General features: G+C 55.1%; 1 protein-coding gene across 5 annotated transcripts in view; it reads left to right on the plus strand.

Moving 5' to 3' along the window:
* Positions 1–17879, plus strand: part of DIP2C (disco interacting protein 2 homolog C) — a 252589-nt gene that overhangs the window by 123578 nt on the left and 111132 nt on the right. For all 5 annotated transcript variants that reach the window (XR_013379581.1, XM_077897377.1, XM_077897374.1 and 2 more), the window contains 4 exons: positions 5177–5386; positions 13894–14028; positions 16127–16246; positions 17410–17607. Coding sequence is in view for 4 of the 5 variants with exons in the window: in XM_077897377.1 (XP_077753503.1) it covers positions 5177–5386; positions 13894–14028; positions 16127–16246; positions 17410–17607 (663 nt within the window). In the remaining variant the exon portion in view is untranslated. The remainder of the gene's footprint in view (positions 1–5176; positions 5387–13893; positions 14029–16126; positions 16247–17409; positions 17608–17879) is intronic.

Raw genomic sequence — 17879 nt, forward strand, 5'->3', positions numbered from 1 at the left:
TGTAAATGGACCAAACACCAAATTAAAAGTTTGAAATTGTGAGACTGGGTAAATAATAAAAGAAGATACATCTTATCTTGTCTATAAGAGACACAGCGTATTTTTTTTTTAAAGTAATAAACTCTTCCCCCATGTGGGGCTCGAAGTCACAACCCCAAGATCAAGAGTCACAGACTGTACTGACTGAGCCAACCAGGACACATTTAAATAAGTGAGGATAATTAAGAATACAAGGTTGAAAAAATATACAATGCAAACATTAAATGTAAAGCATACAAGTCTTTCTTAATATCAGACAAAATAGACAGGAAGACAAAGGTAGTACAACATATAAAGAGGGATCTTGCATAATGGAAAATGAAGAATTCATTAGGAAGACAGAAAATGAATATATACCTAAAAAAGCATTATAATTTATAAATAATGAGGGGAAAATGGTAAAATCAAGAATAATAGAGTTTAAAAAAAAAACTTTTCTTAAATAATTTGTCAAAATAACACTGTCATCCAACGTGATGCAGCTGATGATCACAGCACGTTATCCTCAGCTCCTGCAGAACACACATTCATCTTTCATGCATTTCTTGAGGTGTAATTTACATTTTATAAAACTAATCTATTATAAATGTGTAACTCAATGATTTTATTTTATTATTTTTTTAATCTTTTTTTTAATTTTTATTTATTTATGATAGTCACACAGAGAGAGAGAGAGAGAGGCAGAGACACAGGCAGAGGGAGAAGCAGGCTCCATGCACCGGGAGCCCGACGTGGGATTCGATCCCGGGTCTCCAGGATCGCGCCCTGGGCCAAAGGCAGGCGCTAAACCGCTGCGCCACCCAGGGATCCCTCAATGATTTTTAATAAATGTATAGATTATGCAGCCATTGCCACAGTCTAGTTTTAGAAATTTCCATCACCCCAAAAGTTTCCTTGTGCCCATTTGCAGTTAATTCCCATTCGCACATTCAGCCATAGGCAGTCACTGATGGTAGTTTATATGCTTCTATGAGTATCCTAGACATTTTGTAAATAAAACTATAATATATGCTCTTTTGCATCATCTTTAGCATATTTTTGAGCATCCTCCATGTTGTAGCATGCATTGATTAAATCCTTGTTGCTGAATTGTATCCTATTAGACATACCACATTTTGTTTATCTGTTCACTAGTTGGTAGATATTTAGCTTGTTTCCAGTTTTTGGCTGTTATGAACAAGGCTGCGATGCACGTTAATCATGTATGTTTGTGTATACATGTATCATTTATCTTGAGTAGATTCTTAGAAGTTGAATTAATGAATCTATGGTTAGTTTATACTTAACTTTCAGGGAACTGCCAGATTGTTTCCGTATGGCTGCCACCATTTTACATTCCCACTAACACTATATGAGGATTAGTTTCTCAACATCCATACCAACACTGTGTTGTCTGGATCTTTCATTGTAGCTATTCTAGTGGATATGAAATATTATCTCATTGTGGTTTTAATTTTTTTTAAGATTTTATTTATTCATGAGAGAGAGAGGCAGAGACACAGGCAGACACTCAACCGCTGAGCCACTTAGGTGTCCCTCATTGTGATTTTAATTTGCAATTTCAAATGGGCATATTTGCTATTTGTATATATTCATTGGTTAAATGCCTCCTCACACTTTTTCCCAATTTTTAGATGAGTTGTCTGTCTTCTCACTAAATTTTTTTAATATAATCTGAATACAAATCCTTTGCCAGATAACAACTTACAAACTATTTTTGCATTCCTCTAATTGTGTAGTATATATATTTTTTAAAGATTTTATTTATTTATTCATGAGAGACACAGAGAGAGAGAGAGAGGCAGAGACACAGGCAGAGGGAGAAGCAGGCTCCATGCAGGGAGCCCGACGCGAGATCGATCCCGGGACCCCAGGATCACGCCCCGGGCTGAAGGTGGCGCTAAACCGCTGCGCCCCCCAGGCTGCCCATGTATAGGTATTTTGTATCTTGTATCCTGTGACCTTCCTGAACTTATTTATTAATTCAAAAATTGTTTAGTGTGTTCCTTGGGATTTTCTACATATAAGATCGTGTTGTCTGGGACTAAAGATGGTTTTAATGTTTCCTTTCCAATCTGGATGCTTTTTTGTTGTATTTTATGGGCTGGAGCTTTGCAGATAATATCAAATCAAAGTGTTAAGAGGAGATACCCTTGCTGTAGTCTTGATCTTAGGGGAAACGTGTTCAGTCTTAACATTAAATACAGTGTGAGCTGTGGGTTTTCACGGATGCCCTATGTTAGGTTGAGGAAGTTCAATTCCTGCATTGTTGAGAGGGTTTATCATAGAGTTAGTGTTAGATTCTGTGAAATACTTTTTCTGTGACTTTCAAGGTTAACTTAGGGCTTTTCTCCCTTTATTCTACTAATATGGTGTATAACATTAATTCACTTTTGAATGTCACCACTTGGTCCTGCTGCAGACTACCCATTTTATAGGTTGCTCAATTCTGTTTGGTAATACTTTTTGAGGTTTTTTGTGTCTATATCATGAGGGATATTTTTCTGTGGTTTTCTTGTGAAAAAATGGGATGGGGATGAAAGATTGACAGTAAAGGCATGAGAACACTTGTTGAGGAGATGGTAATATTTGGATGGATATATGGGTAAATGTGTTCCTTAAAAATCCTAAGTCTGAGGACTCGAACGTTTTTCCCAACAAGGTACAGAGGGCCAGTCATGCATGAAAAGCTGCCTTGCATCAGTGATCACTATGGAAACACAAATCAAAACTACAATGAGATACAATCTCACACCCACTAGGATGGCTACTGACAAAGAACCAGAAAATTAAAAGTGATGGTAAGAACATGGAGAAATTCGGACCTTTGTGTGCTATTGGTGGGAGTGTAAGAAGGTGCCTTCTCTGTGGTGAACAGAATGGCAGTTTCTTAAAAAATTAAAGATAAAAAAAAAAAATTAAAGATAAGATCACTAATGACCCAGCAATTCCACATCTGGGTCTATGGCCAAAAGAACTGAAGGCAGGGTTTCAAGGAGATCATTGCACACCCGTAGTGAGAGGAGCGTTATTGTAGCCAAGACACAGAAGCAGCCCCGTGTCCACCCATAGATGAACGTGTAAGCAGAATGTAGTATATACATGAAACAGCACGTAATTCACCCTTAAAAGGGCAGGGAATTCTGCAACACACCTTCAACACGGATGAATCCCGAGGATGTTGTGCTGAGTTCAATAGCCACACGCAGAAGGACACGTACTGTGTGACCCACCTGTATGAGGTACTTGGAGTGGCCCAAGTCACACGGGGAGAGCAGAGCGGCCGTGTCCAGGGCCGTGGGAGGGAAGAGAGGGCTGCTGCTTAGCGGAGACAGAGTTTCAGATTCGCAGGATGAAGAGAACTCTTGAGGTCAGTGCTGGGGACAATTACACAGATAGTGTAGTGGATACTGAACTTCGTAAAGCTGGTTAAGATGGTAAATTTTAGGTTGTCTTTTATCACGATCAAAAAAATTGAAAGGAACAAACTATAGAAATGATCCCTGAAAGTAATAGCCAAACTGTGGAAGGAGCCTCGGTGTCCATCGACAGATGAATGGATAAAGAAGCTGTGGTCTCTGTATACAATGGAATATTCCTCAGCCATTAGAAACGACAAATACCCACCATTTGCTTCAACGTGGATGGAACTGGAGGGTATTATGCTGAGTGAAATAAGTCAATCGGAGAAGGACAAACATTATATGGTCTCATTCATTTGGGGAATATAAATAATAGTGAAAGGGAATAAAAGGGAAGGGAGAAGAAATGGGTAGGAAATATCAGAAAGGGAGACAGAACACGAGAGACTCCTAACTCTGGGAAACGAACTAGGGGTGGTGGAAGGGGAGGAGGGCGGGGGGTGGGGGTGATTGGGTGACGGGCACTGAGGGGGGCACTTGATGGGATGAGCACTGGGTGTTATTCTGTATGTTGGCAAATGAACACCAATAAAAAGTAAATTTATTATTTAAAAAAATTGAAAGGAGTCTTAGGTCTGAATACAAAATATCAATTTTCTTTCTCTGTAAACTGTAATCCCGCTATTTTACAAGACGGGGCAGATGGAGAGAATTTGTCAGGCTCCTAATATTAGTGCTGCTTTTCTAACAGATTCCTAAAGACTTTCAAAAATCTTCCAGGCAGTGTAGATCATGTCACAGTGTTAACAAGATGTGAGTGTAAATACCCTTTGCAAATACTGTTGTGTTGGAAAAGAAAGAATCCTCTGTCTTGATTTAGAACAAATTGTCACTTCTCTCGTTCTCATTCGGTGTTCTTGAGCTACTCACAGTCTTTTATCCCCCCCGGCATCTCACGTACTTTACAGCGGTGGGACCTGGAATTCACTCGTATGGTGGCGTTTAAGTAACAGGCACACCAGTACTTAATTCTTGAAAATGTCTCTGCTAGGTGAAATCTTAAAAAATGAAAATAGTGCCATTAATTTTAATCAAAAAAGTACGTGTCTTCTCTCAATCCAAGATGCACAATTTTCCTAGAAAGAAAAAGAAGTGAAAAAATTTTACTAGACTGTTAAATACATTTAGTTTGCTCGTAATACATACCGTCATGACACATGTCCTCACCAAAGGACGAAGCAAAGTCCTGAGCACGTAGGTTGCTGGGAAAGAGACGAGAGTCCTTCCAACTTGTACACCGTTGTCTTTGCGCGGAGACCCTACTCTTCGAGGAGACACGTGGTTATCTTCTCTCACACAGAGTTTATAGCTCAGAGAAACCCCCTCAGGTCCACACAAGGGCACAGACACGCTTTGAAACACGTGAAAGCCCAACACCTCTGAGAACGTGCCATCCCCATCCTTCCTGCTTGGTGCATGTATGCCTAGAAATACCTGGCTTCTTCCCAAACTGTTGAGTGGAGCAAATTGGTGAGTATGTCTGCCTGAGATCATAATGTCAAAGAACAAAACACAACGTTTTAAGCATATTTATTTAAGGTGTTTGGATGAAAAGTTCATTATACTAAAAAATAATTCATAATCTGAGATGTGGCATAACTTCTCAGGAGTGTTCAAAGCAAAGGCTGTCGGACAGGGTGTGTGGGGGGTGTGCTTGCGACGTGTGAGCTGAGTGTGTCTGCTGTGATGCATCGCGGGTCTGCTCTCTCTCACAGATACCTCTTCTGGCTCGGAAGACGAAGGCTCGGTGCAGGGTGACTCCCAGGGCACCCCCACGTCCAGCCAGGGCAGCATCAACATGGAGCACTGGATCAGCCAGGCCATCCATGGCTCCACCACCTCCACAACCTCTTCCTCGTCCACCCAAAGTGGGGGTAGCGGCGCCGCCCACAGGCTGGCCGACGTCATGGCCCAGACGCACATAGGTGAGTGCCTGGCTCTCACCGGCGAGCAGGGGGCCCTGGGAGCCCCGCTCTTGGCGTCGGCGCATTCCCCTGGGCGCTCGGCCCCGGCTCCGTGCGTGGGACGGCACAGAGCCCAGCTCCGACTCTTGGGGTGCTTGGCCGCGTTGGTGGTACCACGTGGTGAACCCCTGGGTTTGGCTCCGTGCACCATTCCCAGTGTCTCTGGCGGCCCGAGTGTTTGGAGCTTTCTGCTCCTAAAGGAATGTGTTTTCATTCGTTAGGGAGACTTGGAACCAGGTCTCTACGTGTTCTCTCCTCACGCTAAATACGCCTCTACGTGGCATTTTAATAATGCTGATAAACAGGGCAGGGAGTTTTTAAGTGAGTTTGCTGTTACCGTGGATGTCATTTGAGGACGCGGGGGCGTCACTCGCTTCTGCTTTAGACTGCTTTCTGCCGTAAGTATTTAAGGTTCTTGGCTGGTTCACGTCACGTTCACGTTGTACGTGGCTCCTGTGATGAAGTAAGACCCTCTCTGTCGGAACAAGCACACACTTAGGAAGCATTGCCTGCGGTATTTGAAAATAGCGTGAAAAGGAGAATCCGTGCGAATGGTTAGAGTGGAAGAACGCACGTCGCGTGAGCCGTGGTTCTGGCCGAACTGCCGGCAAATGAGGTGTGTGTGTTTCTGCCTCCGCTTGAGCCTGACATGCGGCGAGTCCGTGTTGCTTTGGAAGGGACGGCGTGGCATCCGGATCTCTTCTCACCCATTTTCAGCGATGGATTAATTAAGAGTTTTGAGTTTCCCAGTAAAAGTCTTCCAGAGAGCGGCTGACCTGCTCTGGGGGTGGTGCCAGGGTAGTTCCGGGCGCTCCCCATTCAAGCAGCGACTGCACGGGTGCTGCCGGCCCAGGTGCCGTGCTTGACGCACGTCCTCCTCGCCACATCAAACCTCATGTCTGCAGAAACCCCAAATTTAGAAAACAGGTAAAGGTAGTGAACGAAGTACTGTACAAACACCTGAGAGTCACAAGTGCGGATTTCTAGATTTTTAGGCACCTGTCAGAGTTCAAAAAAACTCAAACCGCTTTTTTAGGATTTTGCCTCAAGAGCACTCCCTCCAGTGAGGTTGAAGTTAAACGCATCAGTTTTGACTTCGCCAATAGAAGCGTCAGAGGTGAGCTCTTTGTTCTGCAGAAGATCAGGCCGCTGGTCAGAGAGCGCGTCTGGTTTCGGTCCCCACACGCACAGCCGCTGGCATCTTCAGAAGCCACTTCGTCCTGCTTCGGTTTTAGTGGGGGAAGAAGGAACAACGGTTTCTTTCCTTTGTGCTGTCGGAGTGGTGGTGAGTAAAAAGGAGGAGAGAGGAAAATTCTTTTTGCACGGTGACAGGCCATGCCAAGTGGCGTGATTGAGCTCAGTTTCACACCCGTGAGTGACAGTGACGCTGCTTCGTGAGCCGCTGGCAGTGCCTCTGTGAAATCAGAGTTAAGTTAAAACTGACAGGTATGTGACCGTGCAGTAGAGCAGGCTTTTCTTGCGTGTGTTTCGGAGCCTCAGTGGCGTCCGTGCGTGTCGCCCATCCCCTGCGTGGCTGGTCGGGCACAGGGCCCCCACCTCTGCCGCTGACTCCGGCCTGGGCCACCCAGCCTTCCAGTTGCGCTGACTTTAAGGAAGTATCAGAATCTTCCCAAGAGCAACATGTCATTTTGGACAAATTAATCACTGCCCTTGGTTCTCCCTCGTGACGTTTCGTGTGGAACCCTAGAGGAAATTACAGCCTGGAGAATTAAATTTATCCAGACTATAAAAGGTCGCATGACTCACGTCTCTGCCGTCTCAGTGCCGCCCGAACGAGCGTCAGTGAGCGACGCTGCAGTCATTCCTCACTGGACACAAAGGCATGTTCCTAGAATATCTAGAAACTTTCTATAAATACGAAAAATCCTGAAAGAAAGCAGTGGAAGATCCAATAAAACAAGGAATAAAGGAGAATGACAGTTTCTGTGGAAAGAGATGATGTCACAGAACTGGCAACATTTGAGCTTTTGTTGAGACCATCCGAAGTCTTGGGTACAGAAGGGGGTGGGCGTGTGCACACGTATGAGGGAGCACGTGAGGGAGCACATGTGAGCGTGAGGGAGTGCGTGTGAGGGATTGTGTATGAGCATGTGAATGTGTGAGGGAGCATGTGAGCATGTGTGGGAGCATGTGGGAGCTTGTGAGGGAGCGTGTGTGAGCTTGTGAGGGAGCATGTGCAGTGTGGGAGGGAGCGCGTGGAGCATGTGTGAGGAAGCATGGGGAGCGCGTGTGAGGGAGTGTGTGCAGCGTCTGGGAGGGAGCGTGTGTGGGAGGGTGCACGTGGGGCACGTGAGTGTGGGAGGGAGCGCATGAGGGGGTGCATGGAGCATGTGTGGGAGGGAGTGTGTGAGCGTGTGGGAGGGAGCATGGGGAGCGCATGAGCGTGGGAGGGTGCACGTGGCGGCGCCCAGAGCCACCCCCCCGCCTGACCGCTCAGGCCGAGGTACCGCCAGGGCCAGGGATGGCGCTGCTCCGCGCGGTGGCAGGGGGAAGCCCGGGGTCGTAGACCGCTGAGGCCAAGGAGAATCGGCCGCAGCAGCGCGGCTGTCGGACGGTCCGCGGCGCAAAAGCCCCGTTGCTATGGGTTTCCAGGGGACGCCCTCCGTGGGGCTCACGCACACCCCGTGTTCAGGCCAGCTCCGCGTTTGGGGCGGGCCCTTCGGGCAACACCTTCCTTAGGCCCAGCTCACCGTTCTCGCAGGGTATGCGGCCCTTGGACACGAGGCCCCCGACCCCTCCCGTCCTGAGGTGTCACCAGTCGAGCCCCACAGGCCGTCGCCCCCACACGTCAGGCAGGACACCATCCCTTCACTGCAGGCCCTTGTTCCAGCAAGAACCAGAATGTTCTCGAACATGTCCAGATCGTTCCTGGGATGTGTTCATGCAGAACCTTGTGCGTGTAACGTGCTGGAGGCATGTGGAAAAGAGGGTTATTAGACTCCGGCGCTCTGTGTTGGCATCACCCCAGTAGGAAGCCAGCGGACGGCTCTAGACTCGAGGCTCGTTTGCGGAAAGCACGGCAGGAAAAGACGTCGGTTGCCACCCGGAAGTGGAGCTCTGGGCGGACGCCTCCCAGGCAGGGGGCTGAGCATGAACCCAGGTCGTGGGCTTACACTCCACCTGTGCATCCAGCGGATAGACTGATGCTGGAGCCTCCGTCTCGCTTTCCAGCCCTGGGTCCCCGGGTGAGGCCCCAGGTCAGGTCTGTCCCCGGGTCAGGTCCGGTCCCCACGTGAGATCTGGGTCCCTGGGTCGGGTGTCCAGGTCCCCGGGTCGGTCAGGGTCCCCCAGATCAGGTGTCCGGGTCCCTGGGTCATGTCCGGGTCCCCGGATCAAGTGTTTGGGTCCCCGGGTCAGGTCAGGGTCCCCAGGTGAGGTCTGCATCCCTGGGTCAGGTATCAGGGTCCCTGGGTCAGATCAGGGTCCCCAGGTCAGATCAGGGTCCCCGGGTCTGGGTCCCTGGGTCAGGTCTACATCCCCGGGTCAGGTCTGCATCCCTGGATCAGGTATCTGGGTCCTGGGTCAGGTTAGGGTCCCCGGGTCAGGTGTCTGGGTCCCCAGGTCAGTTCCGGGTCAGGGGTCCTCGGGTCAGGTCTGGGTGCCCGGGTCAGGTCAGGTCAGGATCCCCGGGTCAGGTGTCTGGGTCTCCGGTCAGGGCTGGGTGCCCAGGTCAGGTCAGGGTCCCCAGGTCAGTTGTCAGGGTCCCCGGGTCAGTTCAGGGTCCAGGATCAGGTGTCTGGGTTTCCAGGTCAGGGCTGGGTGCCCGGGTCAGGTCAGGGTCCCCAGGTGAGGTCTGCATCCCCGGGTCAGGTGTCAGGGTCCCTGGGTCAGGTGTCAGGGTCCCTGGACCAGGTTAGGGTCCCCGGGTCAGGTCAGGGTCCCCAGGCCAGGTCAGGGTCCCCAGGTGAGGCTGAGGCCCTGGGTGAGGCCCGGGTCCCCCTCCGCTGACAGTGTGTCTGGGATGCCGTCAGTCCATGGGGGATGCAGAGGTCGTAGGGTAACTGCTGTTTGCAGAGAGATTTAGGACTCGTGAGGGACCGCGGTGTGCGGTGTCACCATGCCCACCAGCTGATGCTGTCGGGTCTCCTTGTCTCTGCTGGGAGGCGGGTGAGCGTAAACACAGCTGATGGCTGCAGATCCTCGGGAGCACGAACGCGGCACTGCCCTTCGGTCCATCTGCTGGGGGCCTGCTCTGACCACCCATGTTCCTGGGGGCCGTGCTCGTCCTTCCCCGCGGGGCTGGGCCCTGGGAGGCCCCCCCAGCTCGGGTGTCCCCGAGGGCTCAGGCCTCCCCTCCCGCCTGTCTGCTGGGGGCCCCTGACCTGCTCCATCTCCCCACGTGTTGCTGACTTGATGCACTCGCACGATTTTCACGGCCACCTGCTCTTCACGAACACGTGGATCTGCGATTCCCGCCCTCGAATCCTTCACGGCCCCCCAGAGCCCTCCCGACCTGCATGCCGGCGCCCAGGCCAGCCTGTCAGAGAGGCTGTCCCGCAGGAGCATCGAGGCTCCCATGTGTCCACGCCCGCGTGCCGCAAGACCGCCGCCTCTGGTGATTGCGCCCCGGCGCCCGCCCGGCCTTACCCCTCCCATCCTTCCCTAATGCCATTCCGGGTGAGCCCCGTTGCTCCTTCGGTGCCATTAGGACACAGGTCGACTTCCGTGTCTTCTCAGAAATGTTCTTGGGATTTTCAGCTCTCAAAACTTCATTGGTTTTTATTCTTAGAATCAAAGGAGTGATTTTTGGACTGAGAAGCGTCTGAGCCTGTCCTCCGTGGAGCGCCTCCTGCCGCAGGAGCACGGGCCGGCTGTGCGCTCACATGCCCGTGCGCACTGGAGACGTGCACCTGTTCACTGCCGTTAGCAGCACTTATGTGCATTCAAGTCAGAAAGTTGTAACTGAGTCGTTTACACCTTTCCAGCCAGGAGTGTCACAGGTTCGTTCTCAGAGCTCCTGGTACAGTCTCCACATCCGGGGAAAACAGGTGCAAGGAAACCCAAAGGTCTGGCTGCGGGCCTGATGGTAAGGACATCCTCCGGGGGCCAGAGCGCCGGGTCCCTTGCTCTACAGCAGGGAGACTGAGGCCGCTGGGAGCCCAAGGCCGCTGGGAGCCCAGGCGTTGGTGGTCAACGGGACGGGGCAGACCTGTGGCTGCAGGGGCACCTGCTGTGGCGGGTCGTCCTCTTCTGGTCTCTGCTCCATGGCCGGCCCATAACCCAAGAGAGCACAGCCCTACGCTGCATCAACGGTAAGGGCCACAGCGTCTGCCTCCTGCCCGGCGAGTCAGCGATCTGCGGCGGCTGCAGGATGGTTGGAGCTGTCATCAGGAATGTGATCCCATCGGCGTGACGATCAAGAGGCGGTTATTGGCAGTTGAAGCTTCCTGTTGTGATGTTAGCACGTCCTCCCTGAGACTGGCTGTCCTGTGTCCAGGGGACTCTACGGCGTCGGGGTAGGAGGCGCACAGCCAGAGGTCAGAGCACCTGGCACCCTCCTGGGCCGCCTCGACCCGGGGCGTGGCTGTGCAGAACCGCCAGGCGCTCGAGGTCCTGCGTGCGGATGGTTGGCCTAGAGGGAGCGGCAAGCACGATCTCCCCTGGCTCCCAGGCTGGGACAGCGGGCGCACTTGGGGGTCCCCACCCCTCGTCAGCTTGTGTGGAGGATGGCCCCGAGCCCCGAGTGGTCAGGCTGCATCCCCAGCACCGAGCTGATGCACGGATCCCTTCGAGGCCGGGGCCTTCCGTCAGGGTCATGTCCGACTCGTGTCCAGGACTCTCCAAGGAACCTGCTCGCAGCCCACGTGGGAGGCCCCGAGCCGGAGTGGCTGGGCACGCGGGCCAGCTGAGCATGTGGCACACAGAGCCCTCTCCTTGCTGCCTGTCCTCAGTGACGGCAGTGACCTCGGGGTGTGGCCGTCCCTGTGAGCGGAGCCCTCGTGCCCGTGAGCACACTGCACTGCCTTAGGAGGCCCCAGCACGTGGTTTCACAGACAAAAACCATGTTTCCTCCTCTTCTCTGGACATTATTTGGGGCCTGAAGGATAGTTAACCGGCTTCTGCGTGGGCTCCGTTGCCCCAAACCTGGGGATCCCCATGCCCACGGGAAACGCAGCTGATCAGCCAGCGTCGGAGGCAGAGGCCTTTCACCAGGGTCGTCACGTGTCCCTCGCCTCCCTCATCTTGTGTCTGCTCACCCGGGGAAGTGTCTGTCCTTCCGCAGCTGCGCCTTGCCGGGCGCTGGTGTCGGATCACCTCAGTGCCCCAGTCAGCCCTGCGGAGCCGGACGCGGCTGCAGGGTCGGGTTAGGAAGTGGGGTTTCCATGTTCAGCCGGGGACCAGCCGCAGCCTGCGACAGTCGTGGAGGAAGCCGCATCCAGGTGGGATGCAAACCAGTGCGTTGCTGGTGAGAACGCCTGGAGGGGTGTCCGAGGACGAGACGGAGCCTGGGCGTCCCGTCATAGGTGGCTGGACGGCAGCGGCCAAGAGCTGCCGGGAGCAGACGTCTGCAGCATTGCTGACACGGGGCAGCGCGGGGTTGTGTGGCCGAGGTGACCCGGTGGGTGGCGGGAGGGGGCCGCCGTGTTTTCCTTCAGTCTGAGAGGACGGGGACCGATACAGGACCAGTGAGCTCTTGCTGGGGAGAGCACCTGCTGCTGATGTCCGCACTTCCCTGCCATCAGTAAGCGACGCAGCAGCGTCCGTTACCTGGGTGGCCTGGCCTGCCTCCCAGCCGAGCCACGACTCTGAGAAGGGACGTCAGGTACGCGGCTTAGGAAGGCACCTCGAAGCCACCAAGCGCTCGCTGTTTCCGGCTCTGCCACCAGACGCACGGAGTCGTTCTTGCCCCAACCTGGGGGCAGATGTGGCCCTGCGGCCTCGCCGCACAAGGTCTGGCAGCCGCCGCCGATGATGCGGCCACAGCACAACTCACGGTCGACCCAAGTCAAACCCCGGGGCAGTGAACCCCCTTTCAGCTGCCCTGTCGGGGGCCGGGGTGTGGCTCGTGCTGGGGAAGGAGACCCGGGTCGCTGCTTCCTGGGCGGCACAGCGCGTGGGCTGACAGGCAGTGGAGACGGTGTTGCAGGTCCAGGACACCTCACGGTCCCCCGGTGGAGCGGCCCCCCTCGCCATCCCCCGGCCCCCTCACCCGTGCTGCCCTCTGAGCTGAGATCTGAGCTAAGATGGAGGCAGTCGCCTCCCAGGGGGTACGAGTGCTCCAGCCTCCCAGGGGGTACGAGTGCTCCAGCCGCTGTCTCAGGCGCCCGGCCAGGGCTCACACTGCGGGCCTCACCGTCCCCGTCCCCCACGGTCGGGTGGGCACGCAGGCATCCTGAGGCCACCGTCCTGGTGGGGGGACGCCGTCCCTCTATGCATCTGTGTCCTCATCTTGGGAGGACACCACTTACGTTCAGGTCGCCCCGGTGACCTCTGTGGGGACCCGTGGAATGGCGAGGTTGGAGTCCGTGACGGTGGGTTCCCGGCGGAGGTCAGAGGGGCGACGCTGGGCTTGCTGCTGCCTCAGGCTGCGGGAGGCGCGCTTACGTCATCGGCCTCCCCGTTTGACCTCTCGCGCCTTCTGGAAGTGGTTTCAGAGTTGAAAACACCCGGTATGCGTGGCAGGGCCACCTCCGGGGAGGCCCTCGGGGGAGGAGGCCTTCGGGGGAGGCCGCTGGGGCCCCTGTCTGCTCACACACTTGCATGGCCTGCGGCCACGAACCTCACGGGCAGCAGCCCGATCATCAGGAAACCAGTTAGTGGTAGGACGTCCAGGGTCGCAGCTTAGGGCACAAAACCACCTTGGTCGTCTGGCTTGACAAACTCCTCAGTTAAAGACAAGAGCCGTCTCCCCGCGTGAGGGATGGTCATGGCGCGGAGGGAAGGGCCACCGTCTCGGTGTGTGACGCGGCGCCTGTACGGTTGAGTCGTAAACACATTTGTCAGTGAGGACTCGGTCACGCGCTGATGTTCCCGGGTGCCCACCCCCATCACGGCCGCTTAGTGCCCTTCCTGCATCTCATTAGGGGATCCGTGGTGTTGGGGGTGTGGAAAGGCCAAGATGCCCCCATGACCTGGAGGGGCCACGTCCAGTGGGACGTGACCCACCCCCCCGACCTGGAGGTGGTGAGCACAGGTGAGATGCGACCCCCCGACCTGGGGGTGGTGGGCACAGCTGGGATGCGACCCCCTGACCTGCAGAAGTGCTCACAGCTGGCGTGCAGGCCCCACAATCGGCCCCGCCACCTCTGTTAGGACAGATGGGAAATCAGTCTGACGAACGAGCACGTAACTCACCGCATCTCTGAAAACCCGGTTCAGAGACCTGCTGCGGCAATTCCCCGACGCGGCGGGACGGCAGGACGTGCTTCCGTCCAGAGGCTGCGGCGCCCATGGAGCTGGCAGAGTAACCATCATGATGTTCAGGACACTGATTTGCTTCTTTACAGAGAATCACTCCGCACCTCCTGACGTGACCACCTACACCTCAGAGCACCCAATCCAGGTGGAGCGGCCGCAGGGCTCCACGACCTCGCGCACGGCGCCCAAGTATGGCAACGCGGAGCTCATGGAGACCGGCGACGGTAGGTGCCCAGCCAGTACCACACGGCGCCTGCGACCCCGCCCTGGACCCTGCACCCCACCCCACTCTGGCCCGCCCCAGACTGCCCCGTCCTGGACCCTGCCCCAGTCTGTCCTGGACCCCACCCCCTCTGCCCCACCTCACCCTGGACCCCACCCTGCCCTGGACCCCACCCCATCCGTCCTGGACCCCACCACCTCTGCCCCATCTCATCCTGGACCCCGCCCTGCACCCTGCCCTGCCCTGGACCCCAACCTGGACCCCGCCCCTCTCTTGTCTCTCCCCGTCCTAAACCCCAACCTGGACCCTGCTCACTCTGCCCCCCCGCCCCTCCCCTCCCCATCCCTGGATCCTACCTGGTGCAGGGTCGATGCCCCTCCTGGGCACGTGGTGGACCCGGTCGGTCACCCCCTTTACACAGCTACCCAAAAGGCGGCCCCGGGTCCAAAACTCAGGTTATTGGCCAAAAGCGTTTCCTTGTGGGAAAAAACATGAGCATGGTGGGAACTGAGTCCTGAGAAGCATCAGAGGCCTCCTTAGACGCCGGCGTGCTTGCTAATCCTAAGCAAATGTGGGGTCAGTGAGGAAAGGAGCGTGAAGCACTAGCACCACGGGTAGCTGCACCAGGGGTGCCCGGAGGGCCACGCAGCACAGTGGTTGGGGTAGCATTGGATCCGAGGGAACAGGGTTTGTTCTCCAAATGGGAAGAATGACCCGGGGCCATGACGCAGCAGTGGGGCCGCCCTGCCTGCCCCTTGGGGAGCCACGACCTGACCGGGACCCCCACTGCCCCAGCTCAACGCTCTGGCCACGCAGGGGACATGAGGCACGGTTTTTCTCGAAGGCAGCCACGCAACCTCGGTGTGGGCCCCCTACCCCTCCGGGCACGTGTCCCTCGTCGCTGTCAGAGCCCCGAGCCAGGTCGGCGTGCCTGCTTTCCCCAAGCTCGTGCGGCTGCGTGGACCTTCCCTGCGAGTTCCCCTCCCGTCAGCTGGTCGCTGCCCCTCCTCGTCACCATTTAGCGGCCTTGTCGTCTGAGCTCTGACCCCCGGTGAAATCCCGTGTGGTCCCCGCCCTGTTCACGCTCCAGGCAGAGCCGAGGGCCAGCGGCCTCCGGAGACCGCCTCCGTCCCTCTACTGGGGTTCGCTGCAGAAAGTGGGGCACAGACGCTGACAGCTCTGGGGCTGTGTGATCACAAGAAAATAATCGACATCCCGATCTCAGAGTGCCCGTAGAGCCTTCAGAGGCCACCTATGAAAATGGTTTTTTTTGATAGAAAAGCATCCTTGAGCTCCGTTACATTGGGCCCAAAGCAGAGTCTGTTGCTCTGACCTGTCAGCGGAGGCGGCGGCCCCCGAAGGGCCCTGCCCGCTGCAGCCTCCAGAGCCGGCATGGCCGGGAGCAGGTGTCGGAGCGCCTCTCCGCGGAGCGACATCCCTAGAGAGCCACACTGTCCCCCGAGGACGTTGGCTCCCTGGTGCTCCGGGGACTCGTTAGTTTGGGTGGTTTAAAAATGTCAGACCTCTCAGTTTCTTTTCAACAACCATGTCACATACTCAATTTTCAAGATGATCATTCGTTGTTATGAGTATGAAGTACATTACGAAGTGGAATTTCATCTTACGTGTGAACGTGTGCCACGTGCCGGTGATCTGTGTGACGCAGAATGTTGAATTTAGAGCTTTTAAATTGCTCTCCTGGCTGCCTTGCCTGTGGACTCGGGGGTGGGACAGAGTCACGGGGTGGGGGCATCTGTACCGTGAGAGGACGGGACGGGCCTGCAGGGACCCCCAGCGTCCCCCTGAACCTGATGTGTCGGCAGCCTGCCCTGGCCCCGATGGGGAGACAGACTCGGGGAGGCCTCCCTGCCATGTGGGCTCGGTGACCCATCAGAGCAGGGACGGGGTCGGTGAGTGAGGAGGGCCAAGTCGGGCGGGCCCAGCCTGAGGTCAGCCTCCCCCCGCCGCCGTGGTGACCACCCGGATGAGCCCCTGCCTGGGGCTCCTGGGTGGCGCTTGGAGGCCCCTCGATGTGGGGCTGCGCACGCGTGTTTAGCAGGTGAGGTGTGGCGGCTCATGTGTCCATGCTTCTTTTCCAGGGGTGCCAGTGAGTAGCCGCGTGTCAGCAAAAATTCAGCAGCTTGTCAACACCCTCAAGCGACCGAAGCGGCCGCCGTTGAGGGAGTTCTTTGTGGATGACTTTGAAGAACTGCTGGAAGGTGACCGGGCCCTTTGCCGCCCCATTATTCCCGGGTCCACGTGATACCACACACCGTCGTGGCGGGCCCGATAGGCCAGGTCACCCGTCAGGGCAGCAATCTTGGCATCCCCTGAAGACGGGAACCTACCCGGAGACCGTGGGTCCTGCCCTCCAGGGCCGCTGCGGATGGGCTGTGTGCTGGCCGGCCATGTAGATACCAGAGCAGGCGTGTGGGGCCTCCATCCCGGGGGCAGAAGTACAGGGAAGCCCAGGAAACCGTGCTCAGGGCGACCTGCATGCTCCGAGGGGCGCAGAGTGAGTGTGGCTGGCTCCCGTCCTGCCCCTCTGGACAGACGCAGGAGCCCCTGCGTGTGAACCGAGTCAGAACAGGATCCTGCTGCTCACGTCACACCCAAGCCCTTTATTCTCTTGTTTGTACAAGTAAGACTGGCTGGCTCCCTGGCCCACAGAGGAGAGCGTCACTCACAAACTGTGAGGGAGAGGAACCTTTTCCAGACGTGAGCAGCGGTCTTTCCAACTCGAGTTGGGAAGATTTTGTACTGCGTCCTGGGGCATGTATTGTTTTACACGAGAATGTGCTCTTGCTGGTTGTTCGTGGTACTTGCTGCAAATTCAAATTGATGTGTCCGTGGGCACAGGCAACCTGATTAGCAGGATGTGAGCTCTGGAGTCCAGAATCACTCGCGTGTATTGATAACTGGTATTTTATTTTATTTTTTAAGATTTTGTTTATTCATGAGAGACACAGAGGCAGAGAGACACAGGCAGAGGGAGAAGCAGGCTCCCTGCAGGGAGCCCAATGTGGGACTCGATCCCAGGACGCCCGGGTCACACCCTGAGCTGAAGGCAGCTGCTCCACCGCTGAGGCGCCCAGGGGCCCCAATCAGTATTCTAAGCAGAGATGTTGCTGCCCCAGACTCTAGGCACGTTGAAATACGTGATGCATTTGTCAGTTGACAAACCCTGCCCCGATGTTGTCTTGTAAAGTGCAAGTGATGAGGCCACCATGTAGGTCCTGGCTCTGGTTCTAGGAAAGCGCAGGTGCACAATTTCTGTCCACTAGTAAACTTGTGTAAGAGTCTTACTTTCTGTAAAAAGAATTAAAAAGTGTGCTAACATGGATGTGGTTTTTTTTTAAACTTTGTGTCCATGTGTATTTAGTGCAACAACCAGATCCGAACCAGCCGAAGCCAGAGGGGGCGCAGATGTTGGCCATGCGCGGGGAGCAGCTGGGCGTGGTTACCAACTGGCCACCGTCGTTGGAGGCCGCGTTGCAGCGGTGGGGGACCATCTCCCCGAAGGCCCCGTGCTTGACCACGATGGACACCAACGGGAAGCCCCTGTACATCCTCACCTATGGTAATTCTCTGCACTTCCTTCACCTTCCACGGCGGCCACTACTGTGCGGGCTCGCTGCCTCCCACGGATTTATGTGTCTGGTGCAGACACAAAAATGGCCCAAGAGGAGATGTTTTAGGGGAGGTGCTTGGTGTGAACATGAGAAGTTGTTCCTTGTTAGTGCTCCCTGAGGAAATCGGAGGTGGGGCAGGAAACCAGTGGGCGAGTCTAAGTCTTGAAAGTCGTGCCTTCCGGGAGGATGGGTCAAGAAATGGCGTCTGAACTCGTGGACA

The sequence above is a fragment of the Canis aureus genome, chromosome 5, assembly GCF_053574225.1.
Source record: "Canis aureus isolate CA01 chromosome 5, VMU_Caureus_v.1.0, whole genome shotgun sequence".
Classification (NCBI taxonomy): domain Eukaryota; kingdom Metazoa; phylum Chordata; class Mammalia; order Carnivora; family Canidae; genus Canis; species Canis aureus.